This window comes from Leucoraja erinacea, chromosome 6 (assembly GCF_028641065.1).
Source record: "Leucoraja erinacea ecotype New England chromosome 6, Leri_hhj_1, whole genome shotgun sequence".
In the NCBI taxonomy this organism is placed as follows: domain Eukaryota; kingdom Metazoa; phylum Chordata; class Chondrichthyes; order Rajiformes; family Rajidae; genus Leucoraja; species Leucoraja erinaceus.
Genome location: NC_073382.1, coordinates 25,255,005 through 25,276,682, shown reverse-complemented (window position 1 = coordinate 25,276,682; position 21,678 = coordinate 25,255,005). Strand labels below are relative to the sequence as shown.

Sequence of the window (21,678 nt, the reverse complement as noted above, 5' to 3'; positions counted from 1 at the left end):
CATAATATGGTTCACTAGAGTAATACCAATCATGCACCCAGTATTACAGGCTTTCAATTGCTTGGACAGATCATCAATATAGAGATTAAAAAGAACTGGGGACAAAATTCCCCCTTGTCTGACACCATTGCTAACCCAAATGGGGCTGTGACCCTATTGCCCCATTTTACTTGCATAGTCTGGTGGGCATACCAGTAAGCCTGAATTCTCATAATGTATTTAGGCTGCATTTCTTATATATATTATCATCGCTTTGCAGGCTTATGAAAATTATTCATTTGAAGAGCTTCGATTTGCATCTCCCACACCTAAAAGGTAAAGGAAAATGATGAACCTAAAATTTTTGTCGTCTGGCACCAGAACAAATGTTGCCTCTGACATTTTTTTATACTTTGCTTTAACCTTTTTAGGCCAAGTGAAAATATGTTAATTCGGGCGAATAATGATGGCACATACAGTGCAAACTGGACACCTGGAACTGTAGGTCTTTATACTATCCATGTCACAATAGATGGCATTGAAACAGGTGAGCTTACTGAATTGCACTTTATATTAGAACATTCCAAAATATATGTATTGTTCAGAATTTGTCAGATTTTTTTGTCATAATGACATCTGTATAAATTTGAAAATTGCTTTTAATTAATTTAATCTTATGATCCACTGGGATTCCTTGTATTCCTTGTCACAGCCATTTGGAAATTTGATAGCATTACCGTCCAATTAAATATTGTGTATATTTTGTGAGGAAATACTGACAGTACCATGCAGGATATAAATTTCCCATGTAAGCACGATTAGGGATTTTTACACAAATGTCCATGATTGTGCATGTTCTGATCTTGTGACTGCTATATGTCAGCAGTGTGCCTGCAGATCTTGGTATGCAAGGATACCAGCTTGTACAATGCTATCTACTCTCTTTGTGATGGGATTTACCAGCAGAAAGCCTGATCAAGGCTTCACTGCCTTGGTAGGAGTCAGTGCTTTGAATCGCCTTCAGGACATCTGCACATCTGCAAGTGTGTTCTTTATCCATAAGTTAATCTCCACAGGAAATCCCCAGCCATTTGAAACACTCAAATCTACAAACCAAGAAATGATTGTTGTCAATAACAATTAATAATTTCTATTTTGCTGAATAACATAATCTGAATTTACACAGTAAAGGATTACTGCTACACTTTAAAATGTTTGGATTGATCATTTTTGAAATTCTACAATGCTATATTTTGTGTATTGAATCAATTTTTACCAAACCATGTTTAATATCTTCGTTTTGAAACTCAACATTTGTCCATGTAAAAAGGATTTTAGAAGTAACTTTTTTTTTTCTTCTTTCTTGATGTGCTGTGTTTTACATGAAATTTGTTTTCTGAATTGATAGATGCTGGTCTAGAAGTAGAAGTAAAAGACCCACCAAAGGGGATGATACCTCCAGGCTCTCAAATGGTCAAACCTAAGGTTGAACAGCAACCAAGCAAGGTACAGTACCAAGCTGATACTTTAACATTTTTTGTTACAAACGTAATGGAAACATAATGTAACTTGTTTGTGGATTTAATATATTTGCATTGGAATATGTTTTTAGACTGACTCCTGTATAAGAACTGTTTATACTCATTTATTTCTGTTAATTATTGTACTATCTTGTAGATTAATTATGACACTTGTATACAGTTAATTTCCTGAGTGTTGGAAATGGACAATCTTTGACAATGACATGTAATTTTAAGGTTTACAGGTTGACTCCAGGAATACCAGTTCAGCTTGCTGTACCTTTATTATAAAACAGAATTGTCCTTGGAGCAATTTTCAATGATGGCGAAGATGCGGCCAATTTCTGTGACTTACACCTAATGCAAACCAATCTCTCTGTCAATGTCAGCTTTTTAATCTGCAGCTGTTTTAGTTTACTTGTTTAATCTGTTGCTTTTAACCTGAACAGCTTTTTATCTTATTTCTTTGTCTTACTGTTTCATTGCTTCTCTCAGGTCCGCAGATTTGTGACAAAGGACAGTGCAGGGCTTCGTATACGTAGCCATCCTTCTCTCCAAAGTGAGCAGATAGGCATAGTGAAGGTCAATGGAACCATCACTTTCAATGATGAGGTAAAGAATATTACTTAAGAGGAGGATTAATAGATTAGGGTTTTTTTCTTTTTATCTACATAAATGTTGGGAAAATATTTAAAACAAAATAAAGAATGCATTTGCAATAGTGGATTGAAATGAGCAGTTTTTCCATCACAAGCTTCAGTAATTTTTGCAGCAACAGTTAGATTGTATATGCAGTTTCATTTTTGATTTGCTTTGACACACATGCAAGTAACTTTGAGGCTACAGTCTGGAAATGCTATAAGTGGGCATCTTTAATAATTTGTTCTAGGTTTTAGAAGAATTACTTGATTTATATCAATAAAAAAAAAAAAACTGAATCATATCCATGAATGGTTAGGAGCTTGCCAATATTCTTTGGCATTCATGCCGTCAACAAAAATATTAGTTGCAGCTAATTGAGTCTGGATAAGTAGGTATAGTTGGATACCAAAGCGCAAGTTATTTGATTTTTGGGCCCTACATGCCAATCTGTTATTTGGAGCAGCAAATAGAGGCAGACACAGGAACATTATGGTAGAAAATTAATATTCAGTGCCCTCCATAATGTTTGGGACAAAGACCCATCATTTATTTATTTGCCTCTGTACTCCACAATTTGAGATTTGTAATAGAAAAAAAATCACATGATTAAAGTGCACATTGTCAGATTTTAATAAAGGCCATTTTTATACATTTTGGTTTCCACAATGTAGAAATTACAGCAGTGTTTATACATAGTCCCCTCCATTTCAGGGCACCGCAATGTTTGAGACACAGGAATGTCATGTAAATGAAAGTAATCATGTTTAGTATTTTGTTGCATATCTTTTGCAAGCAATGACTGTTTGAAGTCTGCGATTTAAGAACATCACCAGTTGCTGGGTGTCTTCTCTGGTCTTCGCTGCTGCCAGTTCACCAGGGGCACTGCACTGGCAGCAGCCTCTGCCTACAGCCTGTCTGTCATTTCTATCTTTTTTTAATTTTCAGTTAGTCCAAAGTCTGTTTTGGGGTGGGAACTTTTACTTTTCTATGTGGGGGAGGGGGGCAGGGTAAGGGGGAAACCGTGTACCAGTCTCTTCCTGGCGGAGACGCGACGATTTCTCCGAGTCGCGTCCCCTCCCCCCACCTCGCGGCCTAACAGCTGGATCGGAGCGGCCTTTCCTGCCGGGGACCGGGAACTGGACCAGGGCTGCTACAGCGGCGGCGCAGCGCTGGAGTCACCGCGGAGCGGGTGATACCTACCTGGGTCGCCGTTTGGAGCTCCGGAGCGTTGGGCCATTGCTCCAACATCGTGGAGCTCTGGTGCGGAGAGCTTCCAACGCGGGCGGCGCTGAACAACATCGTAGAGTCCTGGGGCGCCTTGCAGAGGGTCTCCAGCAGTAGTATCCACCCGGCGCGGCCTGCGGACTTTGGAAGCCACCGACTCCGATAGGAGCGGGCCGACTCTGGTGTCCACGCCGCTGAGGACGTCCCGCAGCCCCGACGTCGGACTTGTATCACCCCGGTGAGCGGTCCTGGACATCGGGCCGCCCGTAGCTGCAACTGCGGAGGGCTTGGGGAGGCCCTGACCACGAGGAACAGTGGAGGAAGAGACTGATTTTGGTGCCTTCCCACACAGTGGGAAACTTTGATTCTGCTGTGTGGGGATGTTTTATGTCAAATTCTATAGTGTGTTGTGTTCTTTATTTTTATTGTATGGCTGTATGGGAATTTCATTTCACTGTGCCATTGGCACATGTGACAATTAAATGAATCTTGAATCTCTTGGTGATGCTCTGCCCGGCCTGTATTGCAGCCATATAACCATATAACAATTACAGCACGGAAACAGGCCATCTCGGCCCTACAAGTCCGTGCCGAACAACTTTTTTTCCCCTTAGTCCCACCTGCCTGCACTCATACCATAACCCTCCATTCCCTTCTCATCCATATGCCTATCCAATTTATTTTTAAATTATACCAATGAACCTGCCTCCACCACTTCCACTGGAAGCTCATTCCACACCGCTACCACTCTCTGAGTAAAGAAGTTCCCCCTCATATTACCCCTAAACTTCTGTCCCTTAATTCTGAAGTCATGTCCTCTTGTTTGAGGACATCTTTAGCTTATGCTTGTTTTGGGGGCTAGTCCCCTTCAGTTTTCTCTTAGCATATAAAAGGCACTAAATTGGGTTCAGATCGGGTGATTGATTTGGCCACTCAAGAATTTACCATTTTTTAGCTTTGAAAAACTCCTTTGTTGCTTTAGCAGTATGTTTGTGATAATTGTCTTGCTGTAGAATGAACCGCAGACCAATGAGTTTTGAGGCATGTGTTTGAATGAACAGATAGCATGTGTCTATACACACCAGAATTCATCTATGCTACTACCATCAGCAGTTGTATCATCAATGAAGATAAGTGAAGGAATGTGAAGAGGAAAAAATTAGTTAAGACCAAAGTTGGACCCTTGAAGACTCAAAAGGGTACACTTATTATGGGGAACAAGGAAATGGCAGATGAGTTGAACAGGTACATTTTTACCCATCTTCACTAAGGAGGACACAAACAATCTTCCTGAAGTGGCCAGAGGTTCTGGGGTGACTGAGGAACTGAAGGAAATCCCCAATAGGCAGGAAATGGTTGGGTAGACTGATGGGACTGAACACTGATAAATCCCCAGGGCCTGATGGTCTGCATCCCTAGGTGCTTAAGGAAGTGGCTCTAGAAATCGTCGACGCATTGGTGATAATTTTCCAATGTTCTATAGATTCAGGATCAGTTCCTGTGGATTGGAGGATAGCTAATGTTATCCCACTTTTCAGGAAAGGTGGGAGAGAGAAAACAGGGAATTATAGACCAGTTAGCCTGACATCGGTGGTGGGGAAGTGCTGGAGTCAATTATAAAAGATGAAATAGCGGCACATTTGGAGAGCAGTAACAGGATTGGTCCGAGTCAGCATGGATTTATGAAGGGGAAATCATGCTTGACTAATCTTCTGGAATTTTTTGAGGATGTAACTAGGAAAATAGACAAGGGAGAGCCAGTGGATGTAGTGTACCTGGACTTTCAGAAAGTATTTGATAAGGTCCCACATAGGAGATTAGTGGGCAAAATTAGGGCACATGGTATTGGGGGTAGAATGCTGACATGGATAAAAAATATGGTTGGCAGACAGGAAGCAAAGTAAGGATTAATGGGTCCCTTTCAGAATGTCTGGCAGTGACTAGTGGGGTGCCACAAGGCTCGGTGCTGGGACCGCAGCTATTTACAATATACATCAATGTTTTAGATGAAGGGATTCAAAGTAACATTAGCAAATTTGCAGATGACACAAAGCTGGGTGGCAGTGTAAACTGTGAGGAGGATGCTATGAGAATGCAGGGTGATGTGGACAGGTTGGGTGAGTGGGCAGATGCATGGCAGAAGCAGTTTAATGTGGATAAATGTGAGGTTATCCACTTGGTAGCAAAAACAGGAAGGCAGATTATTATCTAAATGGTGTCAAGTTGGGAAAAGAGGAAGTACAACGGGAACTGAAAAGAATCAGTCAATGAAAGTGAGCATGCAGATACAGCAGGCAATGAAGAAACCGAATGGCATGTTGGCCTTCATAACATGAGGAGTTGAGTATAGGAGCAAAGAGGTCCTTCTGCAGTTGCATAGGGCCCTAGTGAGACCATATCTGGAGTATTGTGTGCAGTTTTGGTCGCCTAATTTGAGGAAGGACATTCTTGCTATTGAGGGAGTGCAGCGTAGGTTTACGAGGTTAATTCCTGGGATGGCGGGACTCTCATATGCTGAGAGAATGGAGCGGCTGGGCTTGTATACTCTGGAGTTTAGGAGAATGAGAGGGGATCTTATTGAAACGTATAAGATTATTAAAGGTTTGGACACGCTTGAGGCATGTTCCTAATGTTGGGGGGAGTTCCAGAACCAGAGGCCACTGTTTAAGAATAAGGGGTAAGCCATTTAGAACGGAGATGAGGAAACATTTTTTCACACAGAGTTGTGAGTCTGTGGAATTCTCTGCCTCAAGGCGGTGGAGGCCGGTTCTCTGGATACTTTCAAGAGAGAGCTAGATAGGGCTCTTAAAAATAGCAGAGTCAGGGGATATGGGGAGAAGGCAGGAACGGGGTACTGATTGGGGAAGATCAGCCATGATCACATTGCATGGTGATGCTGGCTCGAAGGGCTGAATGGCCTACTCCTATTCCTATTGTCTAAGCGAGCCAGTACCTTCAGCAGCCATAACACCCCCACCACCGTGTTTCCCAGATGAAGTGGTATGCTTTGGATCTTGGGCAGTTCCTTCTCTCCTCTATATTTTGCTCTTGCCATCACTCTGATAGTTCATCTTTGTCTCATCTGTCCACAAAACCTTTTCCCAGAACTGTCGTTGCTCTTTTAAGTACTTCTTGGCAAACTGTAACCAGGCCATCCTATTTTTGCAGCTAACCAGTGGTTTGCATCTTGCAGTGTATTTCTGTTCATGAAGTCTTCTGCGGACGGTGGTCATTGACAAATCCACACCTGTCTCCTGAAGAGTGTTTCTGATCTGTCGGACAGGTGTTTGGGGATTTTTCTTTATTATAGAGATAATTCTTCTGTCATTAGCTGTGGAGGTCTTCCTTGGCCTGCCAGTCCCTTTGCGATTCGTAAGCTCACCAGTGCTCTCTTTCTTCTTAATGATGGTCCAAACAGTTGATTTTGGTAAGCTGTCTCTAACAATTTAATTCTTATTTCTCAGTCTCATAATGGCTTTGACTTTCATTGGCACAACTTTGGTTCTCATGTTAATAAACAACATTAAAAGTTTCCAAAGGTGATGGAAAGACTGGAGGAAAAACTAGGTGCTGAGAGGTCTATTATACCCGCATTAAGGAGGCATTTAAATACACCTGAACAATTGCAAACACCTGGGAAGCCATGTGTCCCAAACATTTAGGTGCCCTGAAATCGGGGGACTATGTACAGACCACCTGTAATTTCTACATGGTGAAGACAAAATGTATAAAAATACCTTTTAATAACATCTGATAATGTGCACTTTAACCACATGTGATTTTTTTTTCTATTACACATCTCAAATCTTGGAGTACAGAGGCAAATAAATAAATGATGGGCCTTTGTTCCAAACGTTATGGAGGGCACCGTAATTAGTAAATTGGCTAAATATTGTCTAATTTTAAAATCAATGATTGACATTCTTGGGTTTGTAATGAGAGCATTGTACATAAGATGACTGCACTGGAGTACATGACGAGCAGGGTGTTTTGTAAATTATTTCCCTGGATTTGCATGGTCCTGCCATGACTGACTTCTGTGCATCATTTTATTGTTTCTTTTCTCCCAATTATTTTGATCGGTTTTAAGCAGAACCAGCTTACAACTTCCCATTGGAACTCATGGCGAATAAAAGATTACGCCTCTGATGTTGTGTTGGTCAGTCTGCCATCACCGTCAAAGAAGATTTTATTAGTTATATCGAGGCTAAAACCTAGTCACTGATGCCCACCTTATCATTAGTCTGGAGCCTCATAGTCTTTTCTAGCTCTGGGGCAGTTACAGGAGGGCACGGCTCGTTTTTGTTGCTTGTTTCCCATAGATCCACAATGATGATGGGGTATGGCTGAGACTGAATGATGAGACTGTAAAGAAGTATGTTCCCAACATGAATGGTTACACTGAAGCCTGGTGCCTCTCTTTTAACCAACACCTGGGCAAGAGCCTTCTGGTCCCTGTTGATGTAAGTAAAGGTGCCAAAGGTGAAATGCCTGTTTTGGCAGTTTAACCCCTTTGCTGTCTGTGAGCACTGTTATGCACTATTTTCTAAAATGCATTAATTAAAAATATATTTGCTTCCACCTTTTAAATATTAACTGTTACAATTAGTTCCCAAGGATGAAACCACTTATTTGAAAGCCTATGCTTTAATAAATCGCAAAGTTTAGCATGATGGGAAGAGGCAGGATGGTTTCGCTAAAGCATTCACTTTCAAGTGACTATATTATTAAATTAGTACAAGGGAACTAACACTGCACTAAACTAATAAAATATTTAACCTGAAACACTCAGCACAGCTACTGACATTTTTCAGTAAACGAGGGAAGTAAAATTGTTTGAGTTCATTATTGAATACTTCTTCAGCTCAGTCATTTAGCAGGAAAATGGTATAAGTTTCTGTACATGTAATCATAAGCTATATTTTATCAGTAACTGCAATTCTGCCTACTCGTGGATTCAATTGATTTTATTTTAAGAAACATTTAATTAAATATCCAAACAAGTCACCACTTGATAACAGCAGCACCTGTAACGCACGAGTCACTAATACCAGTTTATTGTAGAATACCAGTTCATAGCCTTGCAAGATAGTGACAATATAAGTTGTTTTTGTTGGACATACACAGAGCATGATGCAAGAATTGTGGGCTTGATATGACAGGGTGCTGTGTTCATTAACAGATATATATGGGAACCAATTTGAGGAGTGATTTACAAGTGTATGACCATAAGCAATATTTTTAATTTGCTTTCAGCACTGTTAAATACTATTGTTTAGTCATCAGAATTATAGTGTTGATGGGTGTTTTGGGGGAAAAATAGGAAGTTGAATATTTTAAAAGCCTGTCCAATTATAGGTTTAATTTTTATTTAAAACTAGACCATGGGATCCGTTGGGGCCCCGTTCCCCCAACACAATATTGCACCACTCACCTGTCGTCGTCCACCCCCCCAATGCAACCCGTTTCCCCCAACCCAACCCGTTTCCCCCAACGCAACCCGTTTCCCCCAAAGCAATAGTCCACCACTCACCCATAGCCCCCAACTGCGCAGATGCGGCTCATTACCCCTCATCCCCCAACACTCCCTCCTCCTCTTCACTCCCCTCTCCTCCTCCCCTCCTTCTCCCACTCCTCTCTCAGTCACTCCCTCCCTCTTCTTACAACAATGTAACAAATCTCTTATTGCACTGGGTGGAACACTTGATCAGTGGCAGACTGGCCAGGGTGTCAGCTTGCCCAATGGCAAGTGGGCCCCTGATGAAGTGGGCCCCCTTTATCTCCTGGCAACCAATATTTTTAGACACGGTCCGCCACTGCTGTTGATGGGCAGTTTATGTAAATGAGATCCCATTGTGACGTCATAGCTGTAACTGCCAGCAACTGCCACTTTTCAAGTCATTCTTTCACAAACTGAATTTTGTAAAGTTGAAAATCTGAATAACTTGTAAAATATAACATCAATCTGAAAGGAATGATAAAAAACACACCCCCACAAGACAATTGTGAGTAAGGTGGTGCAAAAACTAGCGCTATCGTGTGCTGTTTTGGCGTAATTTCAGGAACACACACATGCACACGCACTCGCACTCACACTCACGCTCTCTTTTACTAATATATATATATAGAAGATAGATGAAGCACTTCTTCCTTCAAATCAAATAGTATGATTTGGCCATGTGCAGTATTTGTACCACCAGTGATGCTCCCGCCTTTGTGTAGTAAGGGACATGACAAGCTACAGATAAATGTTATTTTAAAGATTTTAAACTTCAATAGTAGAATTTACACAGTTCTTGGGCCCTGTTCTGTAGGATATATTTTTCAATTCTGAGAGAGTTATAATTGAAATAATAAAGACATAAAACAGTTGATTGCAGACTAACTGCAATTTTGCATCTTCCACTGATAGGCAGTTAATCATTTTTAGCTTTGACTTTTGTTATGTGCTGATAATTGAAAGGAAATTGAAAATTTGCAAAACAGTGAAATATCAAGTACCTCTTTTGGGGTAAAGATTGGATAACAAACCTCTATTTTAGTATTAATTACCTTATGGTGACAAAATCTAAAATGTGTTTACATTTTTATTCAAATTGGCTAAAACAGCACTAGGCAGTTTTGTAGTTTCCATTTCTGTGGATACAATATACTTTTGCAATTTATTTTGTTTCCAAATGAAAAGGATCTAATTTATATTCTAACATCCATGAACATAAACTGTCAGCAAAGCAACACATTGTATTAGCACAAAGAATTATCTAAATTTACAAAATTTTCACTAATGGCAGCATATGGTTAATGGAATGGAGAAACACAGTGGTGTTAGTAGGTGAAAGTTAAACAACATTCACTATCAGTTGCAATCTCAAGCAAACTGGTTTATTACCAGCAGTCCAAATGAAGATAGGACTAATGTGTATGCCACAAGACTTGTGTTGCAAGATTAGAGGTGGATTGTGAAGCGGGTTTACATTACTTATATTTGAGTTTAAGGAAAAGTCAAAAGAGAGGTACTTGTTTCGTACATTCAGTGTTGCACAATGGAATATTGCTTTTTTTGCATCGGTTCAACATTTTCTTTAATTGTAACTATTTATTTTAAGCAATCATGCACATCAAATCCAGCTTTTTACCGAATAACATTTATTTAATGCATTTCATTTTCACATTTTGCTTTGATCTATAAAAGAATTCAAGAGTGTGTTGATTTTAATGAGTGCAACACTCTTGTGGAGGGGCGGGGGGGGAGAAGACTGAAATCGATACTCAGATCTTTGCTTCATGTCATACATCATTGTTGCATTATATGGAATGTCATACAGATCTACATTAAATTTATCTTTAAGTATTACTGTACATTGAATTTCACAGTTTTCTCAGTTTACATCTGCTTTGGTTCATTTGACATAGATGGTTTCCTAATATGTAACCATCCTGTGCTGAAATTGTTGAATTGCAAACAAAAACAATATTTTTTTTAGAAAGTCTAAGATCTTCTGCCAAAATGAAGCTATTTCTCTACGAGAGACGAAAGAAAATCTGAATTATTTTTAACCTCTCTTGCAATATATTTTTTTTCCCTATGTAGTAACTATTAAAATTGACACTCATTATTTAACTTCTCTGTTTACCCATTAGCACAATAGCTCAGTCCCAGTCTACAATGCTGTAGAATGAAATTATATGATTAAACTAAAACCACCGAAGATATTATGACTTGGGTGTAAAATTTGAAATTAATTGAATTCCAATAACATTCATAGAAAAAAATGAGGTCCCCCCCCCTCATTCTTCTAATCTCCAGTGAGTACAGGCTCAGTGCTGACAAACACTCATCACAATATTCCAAATGCGGCCATAACAGCGCCTTATAGAGCCTCAACATTACATCAAAATTATAACATTATAACTAAAAATCTTTTCCTCTTGTCTTATTATCAGACAACATTTTGGCATAGTGATTTCTAAAGATTTGCATTTTTCCTTGAGGTAAAATAAAAGTCTACTTTCAGCCAAAAATAGCTTATCCTGAAACAATTCACTCGAGTTGTGGACCTACCAGCCTGAGGAAACCAGATCTATTTGGTTAATTCCCCTGAAGTCTTCGTTTTTTGAATCACCTTTCATTCTTCTGCACTCCAATGTGTATAGGTTGTTTAATCAGACTGGGCTCATTGGTCAGTCCTTTCAAGCCAGGAATCATTCTAGTGAATCTAGGATGAGCTGCCTCCAAGGCAAATATACAGGTCTACTTCCTTCTGGCACAAAGACCAAAATTTCACACCACACCTCAAGGTACTGCACAACTGCAACACAACTTTGACTTTTTTGTATTCCAACTTCCTTGTATTAAAACCAATACAGAATAGTTCAAGAGTTTTTTTGCTGATTTTTGAACGTTGCATCAGGAACGTGTCCAGTGCAAAAGACTTTAGAGATTTGAATTGGCAAACATTTTCATTTACCATAAAAATTGAAGCTAAATGAAATTATTTTTTAACAATATACATGTTTTCAGCCTTTTTGTTTGTCATGTTGTATCCCATTCCTTTTTGTGGCTATTTTTATTTGTGTAACCTGAATTGTAGTGGAGGGAAGAGAATTGATTATATGTCTTGCAGCATCTGTGCATAACATTGCTTTGTTGCAGGGTTAACTTAAATCATCCTTAAATTAATTGAAAGTATGAAAGGCAAATGTCTGTTTGATTGGATTTTTGCAATTTTGATCTCATGTAACTGGAGCAATTTAGTTACAAATTACTATTTTCTAAATTGGATTAAAAGAATGCATACGCCAATGTGAAAATAATTGTATATACCAAATTTTGTCGCGATTTCTTAGCATCCCAATTAAGACCCCCAACCTTAGTCTTGGGCTGTGTTGCTTCGGTTGACTGAAATGCCAGTCATGAAATCAGGTACATGGATGTCATATTTTTTAACTTTTAAGACTGTTTGATATCGGGTAAGCTAAAAATGAGTACATTTGGCTCTGAATACCTTTTGTGTGTTTTTAATGAAAGAATCACACGTATTGGGCTTTTAAGAAATTGTCACGCTAAAAATGAGTTAGTTTACTGCCCATTTTGTCGTATGTTTTATATTAAATAACCTACAGATATTATTTTATAGGGTCCATGATTACTATCTTTCAAACATTCCTTACTTAGTGAGCGAATTGTAAAATGGTGCAGTTAGTGTAAATGATTATGTTACACAGGTCTGGAGTTTAAAGTTATCTTTAATTGTAACACATAGTATAGCGGTACAGCAGGTTGTTAGTTGTTAATTCATCATCACCGCTTCCAAGACTACTTAATGTAGGAAGTGGGTGTTAATATAAAGCATACAGTAAGGTGGGGTTAATGATGCTACTCTACTACGATTGGTTCACATGCAATAACCAATCATATTTTTGTTTAGTATAGGGTCCATGATTACTATCTTTCAAATATTCCTTACTTGGTGAGCTAATTGTAAAATGGTGCAGTTCTTGATAAAGTTCTTCCCAGAATGCTAACTGCACCATTTTACAATTAGCTCAATAAGAATCTATTGCTGTGGGTGATAAACAATATTTATACATAAAAGATAGTGATTTCTCGATTCAGGTTAGGCAAATGGGTTTTTCAGTGGGATTAGTGATTTAAAAATTGCAAAAAGATGTGAGGGGAAGTTCTTGGGATTGCTCGCAAAGTTAAGGATAACACACTTTTGTCATTTATATGTATTGTACTGAGGGTCTGGGAAGTGTAATTTCAGATGACTATCCAAATATCAGAATATTAATTTTCCAGCACCCTTGGTTCCAGAGCCTATATGGATTATCTGTTCATGGCTTCTGAGAGGAATCCAACAGTAGTGGAACGATACACCTAGGCCTCGGAAGCAGGCAATGGCAATCAATTTGTCGGCTCTGGCTGGGCCGAAGTGCAGAGCCCCGGCCGGAGGGGGCAAATTCGACCCGCTGATCGGCCTTGGAACCCTGCTATGGGAACGGATCTGCCGGCTCCTGCCAGGCCAGAGTTCCACAGCGCTGGGCGCAGGTGGCACATTTGACCCGCCGATTGGCATGGAAGTCCCAATGAGGTTGAGATCGGCTGCCTCAACCGGCCTAGGTGCCACATTTTCGGGAGGGGACTACCGGGGGGGTATTTCAAGTACACTCTCATGATTTTGTCTGGATTAAAGGAGGTACTGGACGATCAGTTTGCAGAAAATCGGTAGTGGACCTGTATTTACAGAGAGGAAGTATGATCTGTTTTTCCCACTACTGTAAATTTGTTTTTATTTCTAAACCTTTATGATTTGTTTTCATTTTACCCCCTTACAAGCTTTATTATTGTGCTCTTTGTCATCCTGGGCATTAACAAGTTTGTTTCCCTTATTAAAGATGCGCATTAACTTTTACATCTTGTTAGAGTTACTTTTTCTATCATCAGGTTGCCTCATTTGCAACTTTTCTCTAGTTCAAATTACTTTATCTCTACTATAAAAAATATGCTCTTAATATTGTACTTTAATAAAATATTTTCTTCCATTCCCCTTCTAGTGGTGTGCTGCATGCAAGGCACCAACATGGCTTTTACAGGTGTTTGTGCAATCTATGAATGTTTCCAGTCTTGTTCATTTAGTTTTGTTATATTGGCTATAGTTAAAGTGTTGTTTTTCTTTCACTGGGTTATAATTATACTGATTTCAGCAAGAAAGTAATTAGATTAGTTATTACATTATTTATTTCATGATATATATATCACAAATATGCTTCAGGGTGCCTTTTACATTTTTTTCCAGAAACAAAAGAAGAATCTGCCAGGATGAGAGTTTCATTGACCTTTGAGAAGTTATTATCATTTTTGAATCTGATGATGATTAACAGTCACCATTGTTGAGCACTCCTTTACTACTTTAAAAATATTTCAAATTTGAATCTCAGAACCCACATACCCTTTCAGTCTGCCTTTTTAGTTTTTGAATTGTGCAATTGTGCAATTCTCTTTCTAGGACACTTTGATAATGTACCAAGTGATTACATTCTGGTTTTGGATGTTCACATTTGCACATTGATAGCAAAGTTTTGGACCCTATGAAGCAGATTGCATTGTGTTCTATTTTGTGTGAATACCATTTATTTTGCTGCTTCAACCACAGAACCTGAAGTTTATGTTCTGCAGTATAAATTGGCTTAATTGAGCTATATTGAAGTATGCACAAACACAAATATACATATTTTGTATTTATAGGAGCCTAAATCCATCACTGATGATTACTTCAGAGAAGTAAATTCACGTCGGTGCCATGAAGTAGTGTTGAAAGAGCAGGAAAAGATGTTCCTGCAAGGCGGACCAGGAGTATATAAGGTAGTGAAGACTGGGCCTTCAGGGCACAACATCAGGAGCTGCCCTAACCTTAGAGGTATCCCCATTGGAATGTTAGTTCTTGGGAACAGAGTCAAGGCATTAGGCGAGGTATGGATTCATGAAAGCGTGTTATTGCAGGTACCAATCAACACATTAGAGCAAATGCTGCAAAATTGATGTCTTCTCAAGCTTTTGCATAGTATTATAGAGGACATCTGGTATTGGTATAATTTCTTCATTAAAATAGGTATTGTTGCATTTGGGTGCTTAACAAATGGTGGAAGCTTTTATACCATGCTTACCAAAGTTGCTAATTTGCTGGTGCATACTCTGCCTCTGAGCTATATTTTTTCCAATGATTCAACATGATCTGTTGCTTTGATTTTCTTTCATTTCTTCTAAACTTCAGAAACTAATGTTCATTATTAATTATTTCACACTTTAATCACTCTATCTTTAAATGGCAGTTTGATTTTAAAATGCTATATTTGGTGAAGTATATAAATTGATGTAAACATCTCTACGCTCTCTTTGTTTTTATAGAATTTAAAAGCTTTAAGTGGTCATTTAAATAATTGAGTAATAAACCAGATTTTACTGAAATTACTTGACAATCTGATATTTATGTACAGTTTAGTGTGAAATTGATTCTAGAAGTTAGTTGCTACAGTAAGTGTAAAATGGAACTGTGAAAATTATCTCATTCCTGATCATGTGGTTACTCTGACTTAGTCATTGCTCTTATAGATCCTCAAATGTAACTATGATATTTGAAAGACCAATTGAGAATAGTGCATTGAAAAACAATTACAATTACTAGAAAATCTGTTGGGCTGGAATTTGCTGAATGCAATAACAGCATGTGAATGAAGCATGCTGTGATTAATAGGCAAATTGTCTGGCAATTTGGAACAAGGACAGAATCACCCATGAATTGTAAATTACTGCATGTTGCTGGGTAACTGGCACAGCTCCAAAGTTAGCTTCACTAAAACACTGCACTTGGCCACCTTGATTTTCCTGGTTGCTCTATTGCTTATTAATTTCATACATATAGTTAAGTTTGAAAATACATATTAATGACTGCCAATTAATCTCTCTGCCCCAGAAAGTAAATAATTAAAATTGTAGTATCTCCCTTCTTAAGGTATTTCTTAATATGTCAAATAATTGTCAATCTTCTCCTCTTTCCATCTCACAGTTCATTAGTTCTTCCCTCTTAATGTAACTAACCTGATATGTTGCCTTTGTTTTATCCATTTTGCATTTCTTTCATTGAATTGATTTTACTGTAAAGTTGGTATTGTTCTTAATCAAGTCCCAGATGCTCTGTTGCCCCTCATGCACTCTTGTCAACTCGTACTTCCAACATCTTGAAAATCAGAGCTATTTTGGAGCTTAAGGTTGCAAGAAAAAGGGTCCCCACTAACCAGGCATGTGGTAAGCTCCATTTCTCCGGAAAATTCTGGCCCATTGTCAAAATTCAGTCATCTTTTTTTTCCTATTGGTTGAAACTACAGAAATCAAGAAGCTGAAACGTCTGATTCAGTGTCTTTATTTACATTGCCTTTTGCAATGTTTTGCACGTAAAAGTGGTCCTTCTGATCAATTGTAACCTGGAACACCAAAGATTTTTGTAATGAAGATGTAAAACATTTAAACAATCTCAGTTCTACAAGGATCACAATTCCATTGTTAAGCATGAAACAGAATAAAAGTGTTGTTTGTATAATAGGTGACAAACCATGAGGGCACATGGATCCAACTTGATAAGAACAGCATGGTGGAATTCTGTGAAAGTGGTGATGGCGAGGCCTGGTCCTTGGCTAGAGACCGAGGCGGTAACCAATACTTAAGACATGAAGAAGGTAGGTAGCTGATAATTCAGTTATTCTTGTGTTAGGGAATGTATTGAATTACTTGGTACAGTGAATGAAGGTAATATGTGTTTTGTTGCATTTTATTGGTATGACTGTATGGCAAATCAAATTCCTCGTATGTTGCAAAACATACTTGGCTAATAAAGTATGATTATGACATGTCCTGATTGAATTACTGTATATTTTATTACCAAAATATCTCAACCAAAATTAATTGGTTTACCAGCTGAATTGTATTCTTCTCCGAAGCATTCCAGCTACGTATATGTCAAAATCCTTGTAGACATCTTAACCTTCATTTATAAATAGAATGGGGAAAGGAAGAAATCATAAATTCGCAACCTATCTCATTGTTAGATATAGATTGTAGTCGTGTTTCCAAAGCTATGCCCAGTCGAGCTCTGGGCCTGGACGAGACAGGAAGATATCTGATAGATTTACTGCAGATTAGCGTATCCACAGGCCCAAGACTACATGCTGAGGGATGCACTGAAGCTTTAAGCAACCAGTACCAAGGCCTTAGCTTGGGCTTCTCTTGCCTCCCGACACTGAGGGGCTGACAAAATGTTTGGGAACAGAAAGAGTGATGCCATGTTGCTATAATGTAACTCTTGTAAGCAGGCGTAATGATGCACTTGGGCACTGAATGGTGCAACGTAGAATAGTACTATGATACCAAATTAAATTAATCTCATCTACCTGCATTTCATCTATATCCTTTCATTCCCTGCATATTCATGCACCTGTGTAAATGCCTCTTGCATGTCACTATTGTATCAGTTTTCCACACCTTCCCCTGACAGTGTGTTCCAGGCATCCACCACTGTAAATAAAACACTTGCCTTGCACATCTCCTTTAATCTTTTCACTTCTCACCATAAACCTATGTTCTCTTGTATTTGACATTTCCACCTTGCAGAAAATACTCAGACTACCTATCTATTCCTCTCATAATTTTACAAAGTACTATCAGAGAAAATAATTAGTTTGTCCCATCTCTCAATATAGTCAACATTCTCCAATCCAGGCAACATCTAACATCCTGGTGAATCTCTTTTGCAGCCACTCCAAAACCTCCATATCCTTCCTATAATGCAACACCCAGGGCTGCAAATACTCCAAATGTGAACTGCCAAAAAATGTATCCAGTTGCAACTTTTCAAACTTCACAACTTTTCTATCCCTGAAAGTATCAATGATTACTTTCGTATCACCCTGTCTAATTTTAGGGTGCAATAGATTTGCACTCCCAAGATTTCTCTATACATCAATACAAAGGTGGCACACCAGAAACTGTATATTTCAATGCATGCTCCTTTTATCTTCAAGCATATTTTATTAAGTAAACAATTCCATTAAAGCATACCAAAGATGTAAAATGATCCATTTTCAAAGTGAACTCGCCCAGTGAACGATCAAAGCTGTTCAATGGCCCTTCTTAAAATGTCAAAGAAGATCTGAGATGCCAAAACAGAGAATTAGGCTTGCTGCTCTGTCATGTCTAGTCCCACCCCTATCATTACATCTTTTCTCCTCCTCTACTGGCATCCAGCTACAGGTATTCTAGATTATCCTAATGCAAGCTCGAAGGATTACATTCTTAATTGATCTCAAGTATTTGCAAAAGTCCTTGAAAATCAAATGTGAAAAAAGAACACATTACACCAAATAAATTTTGATCAAATTACAAATAAAAAGCAAGCGTTTACAGTTGCGATGGTACTTTTGTTTACTATAGATTCTTTGCAGAAAGCTTCTTAATAGTTGTCTTTGACAGAACAAGCACTACTAGATCAAGCACCTCAGACACCTCCTCCCAGTCCTTTTACAGCTCCTGCTTTCAACAGGAGTGCTGCTGGCAACAACAGTCAAGGATTTGACTATCACCTTGCAAATACCAAAGGTGTGTGAATTCATTTGTCGCTTATTGTTTTTGCATGCTGCTAATGCTGTTGTTTCTGTGTGATACATGTTAAAGTATATTCAAATTGTTTTTTCTGCTTGTTTTCATATTTCTCCATGCTAAATATTTGGATATGGCAAAATAATGTTGAGAATATAATCTACAATACAGCCAAATTATAAAATTTCTCTGCACCAAACATATACTGGAAAATCGAGAATAATTCTGTGCAACTTAACTATTCTATGTTAACTCTGTAACTAAATTATTCTCTGCAACTTGGTGAAAGGATGGTCATATAAATGATTTTGATTTAGGAACAACTTGCAGCATTTGATGAAACATAGACATTTCGATAAAGTATGTTGATTGTTTTTGAAGGTAACTTTATCTTTTCATTGTGCCATCTGTTGTTTTTCATTTCAAATATCTATTTATTTTATATATAATTTCTTCATAGAAAAATAGTATACATTTTTAGAATTTTTTTCTTGTGGAAAACAAAGTAATTTGCTGTCACTTCAACCAGTTATCTAAGTTTGTAAAAGTGTCTGTAGTTTTACAATTTTTCTTGGGTAACTGCGTGGATCACTGAAATTTTAGCTCATTGCGATTTGTTCAGCAATTGGTATATCTTGATGGTAAAGTTTGTTTTTAGAAAAATTACAGTCAACAAAAAAAACTAATGATTATTTGGACTATCCTATATAATTGTGTGGGAATATTAAGAAATACAAGTTCTATGACTTCGATATAGGTCAGGAGGACTCAGAAATTAGAAATTAAAATCCGATAGATCCACCTGAAAAGAAAGGTGTAACATTGGTGTAACATCTTGCTCAATAAAATATGGCACTTTGAAAAGCAGAGGCTCCCTTAGGATTGCAGAAGAATTTTAGACTATAATTGTGTGTTTTAATCGCTGAAGTAGACTTGCCTAGCAACAAATTTACTAGGAAGCAGTGCTTATCTTTGCTAATGATCCATTAGGAGGCAGTGACCATAACATGGTCAGTTTTAATCTACAATTGGAGAGGGAGAAGAGTAGATCGGAGGTGTCAGTGTTGCAGTTGAATAAAGGGGACTATGGGGCCATAAGGGAGGAGCTAGCCAAAGTTGACTGGAAAGATACACTAGCAGGGATGACGGTGGAACAAAAATGGCAGGTGATTCTAAGAATAATACAGAAGGTGCAGGATCAGTTCATTCCTAGGAGGAAGTAAGATTCGAAAGGAGAAAGGGACGACCATGGCTGACAAGGGACGTCAGGGACAGTATAAAAATTAAGTACAACATAGCAAAGATGAGCGGGAAGCAAGAGGATTAGGTAATGTTCAAAGGACAACATAAGATAACCAAAAAGACAATACTGGGAGAAAAGATGAGGTACAAAGGTAAGCTAGCCAAGAATATAAAGCAGGATAGTAAAAGCTTCTTTAGGTATGTGAAGAGGAAAAAATTAGTTAAGACCAAAGTTGGACCCTTGAAGACCGAAAAAGGGAAATTTATTATGGGAAACAAGGATATGGCAAATGAGTTGAACAGGTACTTTGGATCTGTCTTCACTAAGGAGGACACAAACAATCTTCCTGATATAGTAGTGGCCAGAGAATCTGGGGTGAGGGAGGAACTGAAGGAAATCCACATTAGGCAGGAAATGGTGTTGGATAGACTGATGGGACTGAAGGCTGATAAATCCCCAGGGCCTGATGGTCTGCAGGGTACTTAAGGAAGTGGTTCTAGAAATCGTGGATGCATTGGTGATAATTTTTCAATGTCCTATAGACTCGGGATCAGTTCCTGTGGATTGGAGGGTAGCTAATGGTATCCCACTTTTTAAGAAAGGCGGGAGAGAGAAAACAGGGAATTATAGACCAGTTAGACTGACATCGGTGGTGGGAAAGATGCTGGAGTCAATTATGAAAGATGAAATAGCGGCACATTTGGATAGCAGACACAGGATCGGTCCAAGTCAGCATGGATTTACGAAGGGGAAATCATGCTTGACATCTTCTGGAATTTTTTGAAGATGTAACTAGGAAAATGGACAATGGAGAGCCAGTGGATGTACTGTACCTGGACTTTCAGAAAGCATTTGATAAGGTCCCACATAGGAGTTTAGTGGGCAAAATTAGGGCACATGGTATTGGGGGTAGAGTGCTGACATGGATAGATAAGTGGTTGGCAGACAGGAAAGAAAGAGTAGAGATTAACGGGTCCCTTTCAGAATGGCAGACAGTGACGAGGGGTGTACTGCAAGGCTCGGTGCTGGGACCACAGCTATTTACAATATACATCAATGATTTGGATGAAGGGATTCAAAGTAACATTAGCAAATTTGCAGATGACACAAAGCTGGGTGGCAGTGTGAACTGTGAGGAGGATGCTATGAGAATGCAGGGTGACTTGGACAGGTTGGGGGAGTGGACAGATGCATGGCAGATGAAGTTTAATGCGGATAAATGTGAGGTTATCCACTTTGGTAGCAAAAACAGGAAGGCAGATTACCATCTAAATGGCGTCAAGTTGGGAAAAGGGGAAGTACAATGGGATCTGGGGGGTCCTTACACATCAGTCTATGAAAGTAAGCATGCAGGTACAGCAGGCAGTGAAGAAAGTGAATGGCATGTTGGCCTTTATAACAAGAGTAATCGAATATAGGAGAAAAGAGGTCCTTCTGCAGTTGTACAGAGCATACTGAGACCACACCTGAAGCATTGTGTACAGTTTTGGTCCCCTAATTTGAGGAAGGACATTTTTGCTATTGAGGGAGTGCAGTGTAGGTTTACAAGGTTAATTCCTGGGATGGCGGGACTGTCATATGCTGAGAGAATGTAGCAGCTGGGCTTGTACACTCTGGAGTTTAGAAGGATGAGAGGGTATATCATTGAAACGTAGAAGATTGTTAAGAGTTTGGACACGCTAGAGGCAGGAAACATGTTCCTGACGTTGGGGGAGTCCAGAACCAGGGGCCACAGTTTAAGAATAAGGTGAGTGTGGAATTCCCTGCCTCAGAGGGCAGTGGAGACGGGTTCTCTGGATGCTTTCAAGAGAGGGCTAGATAGGGCTCCTAAAAATAGCGGAGTCAGGGGATATGGGGAGAAGGCAGGAACGGGGTACTGATTGGGGATGATCAGCCATGATCACATTGAATGGCGGTGCTGG

The 21,678-nt window shown here is 38.9% G+C and overlaps 1 protein-coding gene across 21 annotated transcripts in view; it reads left to right on the top strand.

Moving 5' to 3' along the window:
- mycbp2 (MYC binding protein 2) overlaps window positions 1-21,678 on the top strand; it is a 217,821-nt gene that overhangs the window by 137,433 nt on the left and 58,710 nt on the right. For 18 of the 21 annotated variants that reach the window (XM_055636757.1, XM_055636765.1, XM_055636751.1 and 15 more), the window contains 8 exons: window positions 260-315; window positions 411-526; window positions 1,388-1,485; window positions 1,995-2,111; window positions 7,688-7,828; window positions 14,614-14,838; window positions 16,466-16,598; window positions 18,388-18,513. In XM_055636757.1, the coding sequence (XP_055492732.1) occupies window positions 260-315; window positions 411-526; window positions 1,388-1,485; window positions 1,995-2,111; window positions 7,688-7,828; window positions 14,614-14,838; window positions 16,466-16,598; window positions 18,388-18,513 (1,012 nt within the window). The remainder of the gene's footprint in view (window positions 1-259; window positions 316-410; window positions 527-1,387; window positions 1,486-1,994; window positions 2,112-7,687; window positions 7,829-14,613; window positions 14,839-16,465; window positions 16,599-18,387; window positions 18,514-21,678) is intronic. The other 3 variants (XM_055636755.1, XM_055636760.1, XM_055636759.1) reach the window with 3 other exon arrangements.